The following is a 16,741-nucleotide window of genomic DNA, read 5'->3' on the forward strand; positions in this document are numbered from 1 at the left end:
CATTTTCGCGCGAAATTGTTCAGTGTTCTGTGGAGCGTCCTCTGTTGTGTTCTGCTGTGTTGTTGCAGTAAAGGGTTTATAAAATGGATAAAGAGTTGTTTCGTAAGCTTGCTTCGAAGATTGGGATAACATCGATTAAAGTGTTAAGGTGAGTGTTCAAGTGTAACTTACTATTTAGTGGCTCGTCGCTTGCTTTGAGAGGACAATATTGGTAGCAGAACATCTTGACAACTCATCCATTTGTTTTCAGTCAAGCAGAGGAGTACATGCGATTATCCCAAGTGAAATGTGTCGGCTTGGGTTCTGGGACTGCAACCAGCAAAGCTGTTATTTGTCTTGAATTGGCAGCGACTGCAATGAAGTTTCCTCTGGACAAGGTACGACCCTGTTCCCTTTGTGTGCTGTGCAGTTTAAACATACACACGTAACTTGCATGACACTTTTATATGGCTGCGTATTTTCCCTCTCTAATTTATTTGTTTGGTCTTTATCTGCGTACTTTTTAGTGGCCATTATTCATCATACATAAGAGGAACTTTATATTATTGTGGTTTATTTCCTCACTCGCCACCACAGTCTAATATCTGTCATGTCTTGCATCATAATTTCTTATATTGATCAATATAGATTGAATTGTAATTCAGCAAGAAATCTGCTGGTATTTAAAGCAAATGACCTAACGTTATTCATTAAATAAGCCAAGACAAATTTTGAAGCTACAGTGGTACGTGTCCTAAATGCACACAAATCATTTTAAACAGTTGTGTCCATCCCTTAAACAAAATAAAAATGTATGCTTTAGGAAAGTAAACATATTACATTTTCCATATGCACCAGATGTCATATTTAGTTTAAAGACAAGAAACACCATGTTAAAAAATGAAAATAAAATCACGTGGAGTAGAACAGAAGTAATTTAAACAAGTTTTGAAAAGTTAAATGCGTTTTAATGGGAATGTAAAATGATTTTAAGGTGCAGTAGGTGATCTGCCAAAATGCTAACTGGTTAGCATAATATATTTGAAAACACTGTCCCTCCCGTCGTCCAAAGCCACGCCTCCAGAAATTGCAAATGCGCACATTAAAGATGACTGTAGACAACCCACTAGATTATGTCATTCGCCAGTTAGAAAACTGTATTAAATCTATCTAGCACGCTTTCAGTAGTGTAGTTAGCAAGCCAAACTTGTCATCACTCTCTCATCAGGCTCACTCTCTCATGGGCTTCTTCCTAAAGCGACTACTGTATGCTTAGTGGTTGGCCGGGTTTCAGGAATTACACCTATTACTAAGCCATGCTGCATGCTATTTCAGACCGAATATTCAGAGTAGCATGGTGAACAATAAAGGGAGCTTTACTTAGCTTTTACTACACAGACTGTCATTGTTCAAAAATGAACCAATGTTAATATAAAATCAACTTCACCTTAAAGCGAGCTAGGCGAATAACGCAATTTACTGATGTTTTGTTGTTAAAATAAATAAAAATCTCCATTGTTGATGCTGTTCAAGGACCTCATAAAACTGAAAAGTCGCATCAATCTTTCACTCAATGATTTTAGTGGCTGAACAACACTTCTGTGCATATAACCCATTCATAATCTACATCTGCTTTGCAAGACTAAAATAGTTTTAAAACAGAACATTACCTGTGTAATTTAAACTCTTAAGTCATGGTGTCATCTTTCCTCCATTGTGCAAAAGTAACTCCAATATTGATTCAGAGTTTTAAAAAGTTTGGATTCAGCATTTGTTTTTAGTGCTGTCACTCATGACGGCGGCCCACATGAACGTGCATCAGAGGATCTGTATAAACAGGTACGCAGTTGTTCAAACCTACATTTGCTGAAAGATATTTTGGGCTACTTATCAGATTTATTGGCCTGAAAATGTTTCATTGAATGAACATTTTGTAGTCTTCTGCCTTACCCATAAATTAAAATACATTTAAATACATTTAGATCATTTACTTTAATCATTAATATTGGAATGTAAAGAGACTTTTAACCAGCACAACAAAAAATGTTTCTGAAAACAATCACCTACTGCACCTTTAATCTTTATATTGTGTGCAGGTGATGAAACTAACATTTTCCCAGTGGCAAGCAACTGAAAATTTACCAGCCATGAAACCGCTTGTGCTTTTCATAAGAGTAATATTGGGGAAACACTTTTTTTTATGTTTTATTTATACATTGTAAAACACATCACAATAATATAGATCATGTAACAATAAGCAAATACACAGAAATTTTTTTTTGAAGAAAAAAAAAGACCGAACAAAAAAAAAAAAGATAAATAAAAAACAGTAGTGCAATCTTACAGGAAATCTTACAGGTCTACAATGTGCTGACCACAACTAGTATCCAAGCTGGTAGTTGGGGTGGGCACTCAATTAGAAGGAACAGGGTTGTAAGCTGAGAAAATATTATATACTTTTCCTTCTATGCTAATGAAGGACTACTGAGACATTCCAAGCATGGGATGAGTCCTCCTGGTGAGGCAGAGTTCCTCACAGCTCCGATACACATCTCTGCCATTTGCTTAGAGTAACCATGTGCTCTTCACCATACACAATTCATCTACTTGTGTTCTTCTTTCAGATAACTTTGTCATGTTTGGTGCCATTTTACAGTTTATGACTTCAGTTTTGTAGTGATGAAATCAACAGAGACATTGATTAATTGTATTTCAATCTACAATATATTTGCTGAGTCATGGCCTGAGAAGAGTATGTTAATGTTCTTCTCCCCACTTTATCTCCTCAACTTTGTTCTCATGTTCAGCTGGTTTTGGGGGTTGGTTTTCACTCATGTTTGACAATGCTTTGCTCAGGGTATAATAGGGAAAGGTAACTGTTGATCTGGGAGAATGGCTTTTACTCTGCATCTCCCGCACACCAGTGCGTAGCCTCATATGCTAACAAAGGCAGTTTCACTGTCTTTGTTGCTCAGCAGTGCATATGTTACAGCTAATTTCTTTATACAGTATGTTTGTTTGTGTCATTCTAATGTCTGTATATTTAAACATGTAACTTAAACAACTTTGCCTGCTTTAAGACGTAGAGATTCTTTCTCTTTATCAATGATGATAACAACTTTAATGGAGTCAGATTAATTACAATGGAGTCAGATAAATAATGGATTTAAACACGCCATCCTTCAACTGCTTTCTGTTTCCGATTATTGGTTCAGAATAGCAGCGTAAGCTTCAAGCCTTACAGGGTCAACCTGAAGACTTTTGACATGTTTGCGAAGGGGTTTCCACATTTTAATGAAAAGAGTGCTAGGGTGGTGAAAAGAGTACCTTATTTTCTCTAATTTCATAAATAAAGAAAATTTCTTATCCAGCAAGTGTCAGAAGGAGGGTAAGGGCTCTTCCAGTTCAGGAAAATTAACCACATAGCCAGAAGGGTTAAGAAGGCTACAAACTCTGAAAATGACAGGGTAACGTGTGACCAGGTGGGAGAACTCCAAATAAACCAATAATTGGACGAGGTGGGTTAAAAAGACAAATGTGCCTCCGAAAACAAGGCAGGGAAGGGCAGGACCAAAACTTATGAATTAGTGTGGCTGAACCAGAATGACGCTTGTCGCACTCAGGGTCAATAGACTGGTTGATGCGAGCTAGCCTGCTTTTGTAACAATGAGCTCTATGCACAGGGAAACACATTTAACTATACATGTTTGTGTTATTCATATTATTGTTTAATAACAGCAACTTCACAAAACTTTTATTACTCTATATTTTTTATCAAACTTTAAACCATAGAGAGAGTGGATCGGTAACCCTGAACTAAACTACTACTAAAAATACTGTTATCACGAGCTGTGATAAAACACAGTGAATCATGCAGCAACAACAACAACACTGCATCTGAGATTAATATTCATGTTTGAACTTGTCAGAGCATTCTCAGGAAAAACCTGTAATTTAAAGTAGTTCAATTATTTGCCAAAACCAACTTTATTGTAGTTAAATGTTTGGGAGTGTTCATTTTAGACCCTTGTTTTTAATTTTGTATAATAAATATAACATAATTAATATCATATTTAATATGCATATGCTTTGGTAATAACTGTGCACATAATTAATATTCTTTCAACATTCTGCTGGACAGGAGTATGCCATCAAACTGTCTGGACTGAATCCTAAGGTCTACTCCAGCAATTTGAAGACTATGGAGTGCATGCTGGGCCTGCAGTCAAACCTGGGTCTCCGAGATCTAGCAGTCCAGTTTGGGTGTTTAGAAGCAGTTAAAGTGGCTTCTCAAATCCTTCAGCGGTAAAAATTCACCTCATGCCGGTGCAGTCGAAGAAGCTTGTACTGATTATAAATGACATCATTTAAAGTTACATTATGTGTTTAAGGTATGAGACCAGTTTGCCTGCAGCTCAGCAGCAAGATCTTGACTTGACGAAGCCTCTCTTTACCACAGCGGCTCTGTATACAGCATGCAAGTGAGTGTTCTGAAGTTGAAGCAGTATTGTTGCATCATCAAGTTGACTAATGAATGGTTCAGAAATGCCTGTTTGTGCATGATTATGTGTTTGGGACTTGCATCAGGTATTAATCAGTTGAGCAATAGATTTTTTTTTGAAAACGCCAGCTCTTCAAAATGCTTGAGTAGTCAAAGCGTGAGGCTTTAATGATAACTGTATAACATAGAACAGTTTTGGAGCACAAAATTCAGTTGAAAAGGTCAGTTTGATTGAATGTTACTTTTTATACATTACAGTCATGTTTATGTGGGCAAGAGAACTCGCATGTGCTTCATTTTAAAATGTGCAAATAGAAAAACACTAACAAATTAAGAAAACCGTTTCATTGGTTTAACAAAACATGTTGCAAATGCCAAAATGTGCTGCAAATACTGCAGATCACTACCGAAATGTCGGGAGACCCCAAAAAATGACAAGCCTGACTGCTTAAGGTGTTGTCAGTATAACATTGCACAAAAATAGCTCTTCATTCAATGTTATTTTTGTGCAATTTGTCAGATTATTAGAGCTACAAATATACAAACCGCTAGGGGTCTGTTCTTCGTAGCTCGCTTAAATGATCTAAGATGATTTGGCAGATCCTGGATCTTTTAATCTTGATAACTGATCTCTGGCTAATTTGGTTCTTCAAACAAGTTTGTGAATCAGATTAAAATGTCTGGATGAACTGATCTGAGATCGCTGCGTGTGTTGTGAAGGACTGATCTATCGATCCTTGAAATCATGATCAGCAATGCAACGATTGGCTGACGGCACAGCAGCGTAATGACATCATCTGATTAATATTCAATTATCCATGTGAGCAAAATAACAAATTTATAGGAAACGGTTTGTTAAATATTACACGCAATAACTTTACACCTTGTTGTGGGCTGCATGCTTGGTCCTTTCATGTGTCAAGAGCAATTTATTTAGTTTTACAGTTAGAGCGGATTTTCCTTATCGTACCTATAGTGCTATTATAGTAGCCGTTTTTTAAATTGGTGTAAAGCATAACTGGATGTTTACAAAAGCATTTTGATATTAGTAAAGGTGTCTGCAACTTTTATGAAGCATCAAATCACCGTAATATTAACTGTCAAAACATGTTTATGACTGCATAAAAGTATTGTCGCTTTTAAAATATTACATGTTGTGCATTTCTATTATCATACACAAATTGTACTAAAGCGATCTCTAAAAAGTTCATATCAATAAGTTTTCTCTTTGCACCACCAGGTGGCAGTCTTTGTACTTTCATTTCGGGGGTGCAGATTGCGTACGTTTTATTGATATATAACCTTATTTATTTTATTAATAACTATAACTTTATATAGTTTTAATAATGGGGTTTCTCAATTGATATAACTACTACTGTAAGAAAATATCAGAATTAGGTATATACTTTCTGTATTATCTTTGCTTGAACTAAGCTGATCTAATCCTGTTTATATGATTTAAATCTGCTTCCGACCAGGTTTAAGCTAGCAGATTTGTTGCTATGACAACAACTCTCAGATCAGTTTGGAGAACGAAACGATCCTGGATCATGTCAATAACCATCAATAACCAAATCTAGCTAACTTAGTAATCCATGTATGAAGAACGGACCCTAAAACATAGATGATCAGGATGTTAAACTTAACCAAAAAAAAGCTCACCTCTTATATCTCCGACAACAGTGTAATCTACAAGCTCGTCCCTTTTTGAGGTCCCTTTACACGTTTTCTAAACTTGCAGTGTGTAGCCACCACATATTTCATACAAATGTAAACAGTTTAGAAGCTCAAACTATATTTGGAAATGTCAAATCTTGTATTGAACGCTTTTTTGTGTGTGTTAATTTCACCTAGATTTGTACTTCATTTACACACGTTATCCACATATTGACCTCTGTGAAAACAAGTGCTTCCAGAAAAATGACAAAGCGTCTTTCTTTAAGGTGCTGTATGTAAGTTTTTGACTCTTCTAAAGCACAAAAATACCATAATATGTTTGCAGATATTTAAGAAACATGCTAAGTGAACTTGTTTATCCGAAAAACAATTCTGAAGTCAGATAATCTGCTTTAAAAATATGCATTATGTAACAGAATGGCTGTCTTTGTTTTGGCTGTTTAGTCGACCCAATGCAAGTTTACCCAGTTATATTTCAGCACCCGGGTTTGCTTTGGTGGAAAACAGAGTATTTCAGTCATTCAGTCAGGAAGGCTCTCAAAGCATATGTCTACTACCAATAAATCAACCCCCAGTAGACCGTAGCAGCCTCTGAAATGAGATGGAGATTCAGAGTGCCACTTGATCTGGTTATTAATTAGCAAATATGATGAATGTAAACATTAGGTGAGCAGGCTACATTGTAACCTCGTGTCCTAAAAACATGATCCGTGACAAGATACACAGTGATGAGTAATTTGGCTGTTTGCACCAGATGAAACATGACAAATTTAAATACAGCCATTCAGAACCGTCTTCTGCTTCTTTCAATAATATGTCAGTAAATGTCTAGTAAAGTGTCATTCAAACTCGCATTATTAGCATTTAACACTGAATAAAGTGTTGAGGTTTACCTGAGGAGGTCATTTTCAGTTTTTAATTGTTCAGCTGCAAGATGTGGAAGCTAATCTAAAATATTGTGGTCAGGTGTTGTTAAGGACAAAAAGTCCTTTTAATATAGAAAATTTATTTTCTATTGTGTCCTGCTACTTTTATTTAGAACAAAATTTAAATCGGCCTTTGTTGGTGTCGTCAATCTTGTGTGTTTTGAACCAGGAACTAGTAACCATAACTAGTTTAACCACTGGGTGTCTAACTTACATCTTTACCTTTAAAGCCAGTAACTATGTAAGACAGGCCACATCTAAACGTACAACAAGGTGACTGCATATTTAGTTTTTTTTATTAGCCAACCAAACTGCAATAATAAACTACTTTAGCTCCCAGTACAGTCAAAAACATTTTCTGCATGTCAACAGCCCACAAAAGTCTCTAAATCTAAACCGCACCTGGTTTACATGGAAAAATGGAAAACTAAATTGGTTCTGTCCTTCCTGTTTGAAGGTGCATGAAAATCAGAACTGACAGGAAATTAGCCTCTTCATCTGGAGCCAAGAAGAGCATCTTTGACCGGCTCTGTGCACAGTTTCAGAAATTTGGACAGGAGATCTGCAGTAAGTGTGACTTCAAATAAAAGCTGTTTGTGAAATGACACATCGCCTAATTAAAGTGAACAAAGGCATTTTTGAAGGGGGGTTGTTCTGGTTGTTTCATGTGCAACAAAGATGTTTTAAATGAAGGTGGCCAACTTTTTATTTTTTCATTAAAGAAAAATAATACTTCAAAGAGTTTCGTCAAGAAGAAACAGACATATTCGCTGGTTACCATGGCCACAGACATATCACAATTAGACTTCATATATATATATATTTTGTGTTTTTACTTGAACATCAAAGAGCAGCCTGGTCTTTTTCTCAAGTAGATATTGAAGTTGTGATATTAAGCAGACTGATTCACTCTAACTCTTAGATGAGGCTTCGTCTTTGGAGAAACCAGTCAAAGGCACTCAAAAGAGGCAGAAGACACTCACTGAAATGCTGGAAATGGAAGATGGTATGGAAGGAAATGTATTATTTCCAATAAGAATATAATATCTCATATTAGATGAAGCATATGTCATGTTTGGTGATAAAACATTATTCTCTTTCTCACTGTATTTCTAATAAGATGATAAACCTCTGACGTCTCCCAAGCAAGAGCGGGTTGAGAAGACTGAGGAGGAGGAGACTCACCACTATGAGGAGTGGAAGAGAAAAATCCTGGAAAATGCATTAAAAGCAAAAGCTGTAGATTCCTGAAGTATGTACAGTTTTATATTTTCTTTTTATTTAATTGTGGACTTTCATAATATCTGGAAGATCTCACTTGGAGCTGAATTCTGTATTCTACCAAGAGAAGTTGTATGCCCCCTTCTGGCTGCTTGAGTGAAATTTTTACCCACATACAGACATTACTAGAATAATTATGGCACTTTTTATTGTAGTTTTGTTTTAATGCCATTTTACCATTGCAAAAGAGTTTCTGATTGATTTTTTTATAATGTGGTAAGATGTTTAATCCTCATTTATATAATGTATTACAAATGGCAGCATTTTATCATAGCTCATTTAGCATGTCAGAATGAAACTGTTGAATCCATTACGGATTGGATGATTTACCTGGTTTTAATCTAAGCTCATTTCTCAGTGTTCTGTTGTATTGCTTTGGGTCGCTGTAATTCGTTATACTCGTCAAAGGAGGAGTATAACGACTCAAGGTCAACTGGAAGGGTTTTATTCGTTTGTTTTAATAAGACATGACTCATTTGCTTCCATTTGGATTTTAATGTGAATAAAATGGGTGTTCTTGACACAATTTAACTTCTCATTTTTTGACTTAATTAGACATTTTCTACCCAGAAAACTGGTGACAATCAGTATTACACTGAAAAAAAAACTCCTGTTAGATGCTGTCTACGCAAGCACACTCTACAAAATAGCAAAACAGGACTACCCTATGATTCTGTGCTCTTGATTGCTGGTTGCCAAGCCATGAGCAAAACCACCGTAGTGGATGTTTTTGTTCTCATGCTTTTACCATATGAATGTGTATATCCGCTATTGCAGTCAAGTCCTAGGAAGCAGTTTCAAGTCACAGTATGGATTAACATTCAGGAAATTCTGAACAACAAATAAAAAGGTTTCAACTATGAAGATTTAAATTGAAAATGTATCAAGTTAACAATTTGTTTGCGGCTCTAATCAACATGCTAAAAATAACGAAAACATAAGATGACCAATGTGTTTCTACATCAAATCTTCATGCTATTTTGACTAAATATAAAATACCAATCCATGAGGACAAAAGCAACATTCAGATACTAGTATAAGGCAGAAGTGCCCAAGGAAAACACCTTCACAGAAGGGACAACAGCTTTTTCATGTGGTTCAAAAGCACACCCTGCCATCCATGCTCTACAAAAAGCATGATGAAGACGTGTAAATGAAATGTAATGGTGTTGCAAGGTAAAACATTAAGGGAAATGCGACCTTTTTAACAAGATGAAAGGCAAGAACATATTGAACACGTACTGTGAAGCCATTTCAAAACCATTCAGACAAGTTCAATGTGCGATGTTGTGATGTCCACTGTCCTCCAGGTTAATAGCTAATTTGGTGTACTAATTGATCTGCTTTGCTGAAACCTCTTCAGCCTGTTTGCTGCAGCCACTGCATAGAAGTGTTTCTGTAAAGACAAACAGTCCTCATAAGAGCAGGATGTGTTTTGCTGGTATGTGATAACGATCCTATAACACCACCATATGTTATAAGTCCATCATACCTTCCACTGACGGTGTGCAACAAGGTAACGCTGAAGCATCATTTGAGACTTCAGCCGAACTTTGTACATCTTGGCCTTGTCCTCCAGGTTATTTAGCCAGCTGTGCTTCATGCATCCTGATGCACTCAATCGGCTGCTGTCATAGAGACCACACATATTACACATTAAAGGTGTCTTAATAACATTCGTTCCTCAAAGAAACAAAATGTTCCATAGCAAAGTAGCCCTGTGTGACATGACTATGAATCGTGTTGTTTTTAAGCCTTTGACTGACTGAGAGCTGTTCTGCTCAATAAAATGCTGATCGAGCACTTTCCATTTGGACAGGATGTCAACAAACCTCTGCAGGCGTACAGACACATTGCATTACAGATTTATAAATCAATATATTGTGTTAAGTTAAAAAACATCAAGAAGATTATGGTAATGTTTGGCTAGCCTGTGGCTACCTGTAGGCCACACTTGCAGTCTTTAAACCTGACCAAACAATAAGTGATATATCTAAAAACAGAATTGTTGTAAGCTTTTACGGTGGCTCAGTGGTTAGCACTGTTGCCTTTCAGCAAGAAGGTTGCTCGTTTGACTCCCAGCTGGATCAGTTGGCATTTCTGTGAGGAGTTTGCATGTTCTCCCCAGGTGGGTTTCCTCTGGGTGCTCTGGTTTCCCCCACAGTTCAAAGACATGCGCTATAGGTGAATTGAATAAACTAAATTGGCCGTAGTTTATGTGTGTATATGTGTGTATGGATGTTTCCCAGTACTGGGTTGCAGCTGGAAGTGCATCTACTGTGCAAAACATATGCTGGCTAAGTTGGTTGTTCATTCCGCTATGGAGACCCCTGATGAATAAAGGGACCAAGCCGAAGCAAAATGAAAATGAATGTAAGCTTTGAGGTTAATCTTTTGTGCGTTTACCAAACTCATCTATTCACATTCAAATAATTAAAAATAAAATGGTTTAATAGTAGAATTTGTGAATAAAAAATACATTACCAATGATGCTCTGCAGAAAATTTGACTAATCAGAGAGCGTTATAGAGAATCGTTCACCAAAACAGATCTTTAACTCCTTTCACTTCAAGATTTTCAATTACATCTTTGCTTTAAATCAAAGTTGCAAAGTATTAAATCTAGTGACAAGATGTTTCTGGGGCCTGTTAAACAAACTGTTAAGTTACAACGCGGGTGCTAAAATGTAATTTACTATTAAATACTTCTGTTACACACTATTAAACTTAGTTTAAAACCTTAGTTCAGGTCACTTGAGCAAATTGAGATGCACTTTAAGTCTTAAAACTTTAAATTAGTATTGGCAAAAATGTGTATTTCAAATCTGGGATGTCTTGCGCAGCTATGTTTTTTGTCGTGAACAAACACAAGAGACAGTGTTGATACAGACTTTGTATTAATATTTGACTAACTGCAGAAGTATACATTTATATATACAATTTTAGTAATTTAGCAGACACTTTTATCCAAAGTGACTAACAAATGAGGAAAAAAGAAGCACTTGAAATATAAGTGCCATGACTAATTAGTTTAGCAGTGTTTTGTTATAATAATAATAATAATAATTCTTTACATTTATATAGCACCTTTCTGGACACTCAAATCCCTTTACACATTTTTTGGGGAAATCTCATCCACCACCAGTGTGCAGCATCCATCTAGATGATGCGATGGCAGCCATATTGGGCCAGACTGCACACCTTATGCCAGTTGATTGGTGGACTGGAGACCAAGCCAATTGTGAAGGCCAATTGAAGCCAACTGTGATATGGGGAAAGTTAGGTGGGCATGATGAACAGAAGCCAGTGGGCAAATTTGGCCAGGATTAAACCCCTACTATTTTCATTCTGGGATTTTTAATGACTACAAAAAGTCACAGAGAGACCTCGGTTTAATGTCTCATACGAAAGACGGTGCTCACTGTCAGGGCCGGCACATCCATAGAGGCTACTTAGGGGGCTGCCTAGGGTGGCAGAATACAGAGGGCGGCGTCCGCGACACCTCCCTCATCACCTGTGTCCTCAATTATGTCCGCGACACCTCCCTCAGCTTTATCCATGCCTAGGGCAGCAGAATAGAGAGGGCGGCGTCCGCGACAACTTTGATAACCAGTCACTTTCATTTCACTTTCAGGTTGAGGGTGGCGTGATCGTCCTTTGCCTAGAGAGGCAGTTCAGCTTGCTCCGGCCCTGCTCACTATGCAGTATAGACTTCATCAATATATCTAGTTAGCTTTCCCATGTGGTCTCCCATCCAGGTACTGACCATCCCTGCTTAGCTTCAGAGAGCGACTATGTGGGAGTTGCAGAGAACTAGCTGCTGGCTAATAGATTAACTGAAAGTGTCTGGTGCATATGGAGAGTTAAGGTTGCATCTCCTACAGGTGGTTTGTCAAGCCCACTCATCTGAGGTATACTAACTGAGCTAACCTCTGGCTACCTGTGCTAACAGTGGGTCAACTGATCCACAAATTAATAAAAAAAAATACACTTTTAAGCTAAAGGAACAGATGGTGTCCTAAAAATAAATAAAACAAGTGTCCTTAAGGCTAACAGACACTGTAGCATTTGCTCAAGTGCATATTTACCAGTAAGAAGACGTAATCCAGCTGATTGTACTACATTATCATGGTGCCAGTAATCCATTAGTATTCATGGGCTGAAAGCATGAATGTGCAGTGGTGAAAATGAATCACCCAGCGTGTGGGGGGCTGTGATGAGGTCATTAAACAACATTGTCACCAAAGATAAAGCGAAGGGAGGAAGGCCAAGGGGGATGTCCTGCGGTGTCTAAATGTACCTTGTCAAAGCGCACTAGATCATTAACTATCACTTTTACTGAGCCGACCATGGTGAGATGGCCGGCAAAAACAATGTGCCCTCTCATGGCCACCTGCTGTGCCAGCCTGCTATTATCTGATGCCAGCTGAGCACTGAGCAGTACAGCCCCTGTGTGGGAGAGGTTAGCTAAGACAACGCATTGTGAGAGGGAGCTCCAAATGCTCTAAAATGCACCAGGCCATGTTGCGTCTCTGTCCAATTATATGTTATTTGTGCCTTTTTTCAGGTTTGATGTCAGGATGCATTAAAAGAACCTGAGCAGGTCAAAGTGGGGCAATGATTGAGGGATGGAAGAGAAAAGTGAGGCTCTTATCCAGGAGCAGGAGGTCAGATGAGAGGAGAAATACGAGAGGGCGTATAGAAGTTTGTGAAATAGAATGTGTGACTTCTGGGTTAGTCTGCACTGTGAGGTTTTCATTAGTGGAGTAATGATGGATGAATACCATTTGGCGGACACAAGAAGGCTGGATATGAAGTCTTTGGCTTCCTCTGACACATTCTCGAATGCCTCCGTGTCAAATTCCCACTTGGCGTGCAGAATGTTGTTCATTGTTTCTGCGTCGTTGTCACCCATGAATGGAGAAAGGCCACTCAAACTGAAAAAATGAAATCACAGAGAGTGAAAATAACTTAAATCTGTTCACCCTTAGTTTTAAGCTTTTCAAGGTATGATGTGAAGAAGCAATTATGGGCAAAAGGTGCACTCGTTTCTTTTGTGCTGTTCTGGTCTATTTCTGAAATGTGCATAATTCACAGCACCGTGAATGTTGCTAGAATATAATTGATCAATTAGTCAGAAAAACTTTCTTTTTCTTCATTTGCATGTTTAGTTTACGGTCATTATCTTAATAAATATCTACACTTAAAGGGCACCTGTGATTAAAAATCAGCTTTTGGAAGCTGTTTGGACAAATCTGACTGTAGGTATAGTGTCCACTGTCATATTGGAGTGATAGAAACACAAGTCTCTCTTTTTTTTTTTTCTTTCAATTGCCTGATGTTTAAAAATGATCCAAATCCCCGTGATTTTTGAGGCCCACCGCATTGTGACGTAGGTTTTCCCCACCCTCTGAATTAATTGACAAGTGCCATGTTTATATAATAACATGTTTATATATTTTGCAAATAAACTGGGATTAATTTATCTGGTCCAACTCTCTGTGGTTTTTATAAGTTTAAAACGTTTTTAAAACAGATTATGTTTGTTAAAGAGAGTAAAACCACTGTGTTCGATTCTTACACACGCGAATGTGTCAGATTGGAAACACAAGTTCGTCTGTTAAGTTTTGCAGTTCGCTGGGTTGGAAAGCTCAAGCTAAGTGAACTCTGACCTGCGAAAACGCATCACTGGACTGTGCAAGACCAATCGCGGATCAAAACATGACCTCTTTGGACAGAAATCTAAAACATGGACCAATCACTCGCACAATAAAATGTTTAATCACTCCCTTCTTTGCACCCCTGTACTACAGAATTTCGTAAGCTCAAACTCTAGTGTGACCGCAGCATAATTCTAACTGCTATAATCACCACAGCTGCATGGTATCAGTAAACGCCAAAATATGTGTGTGTGTCTCCTGTACTGCAAATGACATTTGTGTGAGACTCTTCATTTAAGAAAGGCTTGAATAAAATCCACCACAAATACATGAAGTGAACCTACTTAGTAATTTGGACTAAGCTGTCTTTCAGCTTCATCCGAGTCTGTCTCTGTCGCATGATGAGAAGCAGAGATGCATGTGGGAACGGTGGGCGGAGAGAAGCAGCTCATTTGCATTTAAAGCTGCAGGCTACAAAAACAGCTACACTAAACTCGGACACTAAAATGGGCAGATTCTGAGGCTATAATAAATTATCTGATAAGTATTTTGAGCTGAAACTTTACAGACACATTTTGGAGATACCAAAGGCTTAACTTGCATCTTGTAGGAGTAAAATAGGTGCCATTTAAGTTTAATTTTGTAAACAGTGTTTACATTCACAATATCTCATTCATTAACTGTGTTAACGAATTAAGCCATACTAAAAAAATAAAAATAAAAGTACATTATTATGCAACATATATACTTTTAAATTGCTGGGTTGTTTCAACTCAAACTGGGTCATGTTTTGCATTTTAACTGCCCCATCAAGAAAAAACTTTGGATTGCATTTCCCAATGTTGCTAGTTAACACACTCAATGCATTTTTTTTACACACATCCCATAATTTCTAAAATATCAACCTCCACCAAATGGTTGATATGTCGGTTTATTGTAAAAATATCGGAATTAATAGATATACAGTGCTCAGCATAATTGAGTACACAGCATTTTGAAAAATTAATGCTTTTATCAATTTCTCAGTGAATATGGGTAATATATATTCGTGCATTTGAACAAAACAGATTTATTAAACAGATCTGTTTATTAAAATAATATCTTAGTCAAATGGAAGGATAATACAATTAAATTACTGCCAAACATTGCAAAAAAATTTACAAACTACAATTTTTCAACAAAATTGTATATATTTTTTGTTTCTCTTTATTTTTGCTATTTTTGAAAATGTTATTGGATCTTTTTCTTAAACAAATTTGGCCTCTAATATTTTAACAATTATTGTTTTGTTAAAAAAGCTCCAGGTTTGGCTTCAGTACTGACTAAACTCATGTATATGCACAAATATAATATTGTAAAGCTTCCTATTGAAAATATATACATTTAAATATGAGATTTGTGAGGGGTGAACTCGTATATGGTGAGCACTGTACTATGAACAAGAAAATATGAAGCGGAAGACCAATTTATTAAAAAAAATCAAAATAAAACATGTTTAAACACTAAATCATCTTTGTTTTATTAAGTTTGCCATAAAATATTTCAGATTCATTTAACACGTTTTTGTATGTGTTTTACAATAAGTTTGATTGATATTTTCTCATAAATCAACAATGCTGTGTGTGTGTCAGCCATTATTTAATACAAGCAGTCATTATTTAAAAAAAAAAACAATGGTCAACCATTTGGTAGAGCAGGCAGTTTTAGACAAATCCTACACTGCATTCTTTTTTTAAGTCATATTGTTACTCAACTTTTTTTGTTTGTCCATATTTTACCCAAATTGACCCAAGTTTTTTTTTTATAGTAAAGTGTTTTCAAAATGAGGACAACAACAGGTGCAGTGATATAACTGGACAATAACACAATTATGTGCTTGCGTGTACTTTAAATAAAAAGCTATAAATAAACTAATTCACTGCGTGCTTGAGTCCTGACTGGTGTTCGGTTCTCCGGGAAGTGTGAAGTGGGTGAAACTTATATTCTCTGGATGGGCAAGCCCTCGTAAATCTCCAGCAACAGCTGTCAGGTAATTAGCACAGATTCAATCATTGAGGCCTTTTCGCTATTGGCTAGAGCAGACGGTCATGTATAGCCAGCGGACAGCAGAGTGTTGAAGGCACAGGATCAGAGATGGGACATTCTGTTTGCTTGTGTGTATGTGTGCTGTTTTTTTTTTTTTTTTTTTTTTTTTTTTTTTTGGAGCAGCAGGCCAGGGTCGGTAAAATGCTTTCTGAGCTGTAAGGCACTGGTGCCCTTTTATCAGGGCTCTGTTGAATGCTCTTAGATGAGCCCTATAAAGCTTTCATGGGTGTCGCATTTGCATTTGGCTTTTGATCTCTTTGATATTTTACTCAGGAGTCTGTGCCACTAAGCAGTTCAGTGTAGAAATAAAGAAAACCTTTCCTACTATTAATAATTAATACATAAACACATTTCAGAATGTTTGATTTAGGCTCTTTAATGTTAATCTTTTAAATTCTGTTAAAGGTAGTCAGAATAACCGTTTACAAGAACCTGCATGAATAGGTCTGTGTGTAGTTGTGTACTCACAGCATGTAAGTGATGACACCAACACTCCACATGTCTGTAGGAAATGACACAAAGTCATAGTTGACAACTTCTGGTGCCAGAAACTCTGGGGTACCAAAGTTGACCTTCAGCTTTTCCCTGGGCCTGTACCTGGTGGGAGTGATAAACACAATTTGCAGATTTGTT

At 37.0% G+C, this 16,741-nt stretch overlaps 2 protein-coding genes across 5 annotated transcripts in view; one reads left to right on the forward strand and one right to left on the reverse strand.

Moving 5' to 3' along the window:
* The first annotated feature begins 7 nt into the window (after window positions 1-7).
* On the forward strand, window positions 8-13,846 carry orc6 (origin recognition complex, subunit 6). 3 transcript variants are annotated; one of them, XR_012382306.1, is made up of 9 exons: window positions 8-148; window positions 251-377; window positions 4,121-4,284; window positions 4,371-4,460; window positions 7,541-7,650; window positions 8,006-8,089; window positions 8,204-8,335; window positions 12,931-13,579; window positions 13,670-13,846. XR_012382306.1 is itself a non-coding variant. In XM_068222167.2 (8 exons), the coding sequence occupies exons 1-7, from the start codon at window positions 84-86 to the stop codon at window positions 8,332-8,334; spliced, it is 771 nt and encodes a 256-aa protein (XP_068078268.1). In that variant the 5' UTR covers window positions 8-83; the 3' UTR covers window position 8,335; window positions 12,931-13,846.
* Window positions 8,845-16,741, reverse strand: part of mylk3 (myosin light chain kinase 3) — a 37,393-nt gene continuing 29,496 nt past the window's right edge. For both annotated transcript variants that reach the window (NM_001105587.2, XM_068222332.2), the window contains 4 exon segments: window positions 8,845-9,760; window positions 9,857-9,992; window positions 13,148-13,300; window positions 16,577-16,705. In NM_001105587.2, the coding sequence (NP_001099057.1) occupies window positions 9,683-9,760; window positions 9,857-9,992; window positions 13,148-13,300; window positions 16,577-16,705 (496 nt within the window). In that variant the 3' untranslated portion in view covers window positions 8,845-9,682.

The sequence above is a fragment of the Danio rerio genome, chromosome 7 (genome assembly GCF_049306965.1).
Source record: "Danio rerio strain Tuebingen ecotype United States chromosome 7, GRCz12tu, whole genome shotgun sequence".
NCBI lineage: Eukaryota > Metazoa > Chordata > Actinopteri > Cypriniformes > Danionidae > Danio > Danio rerio.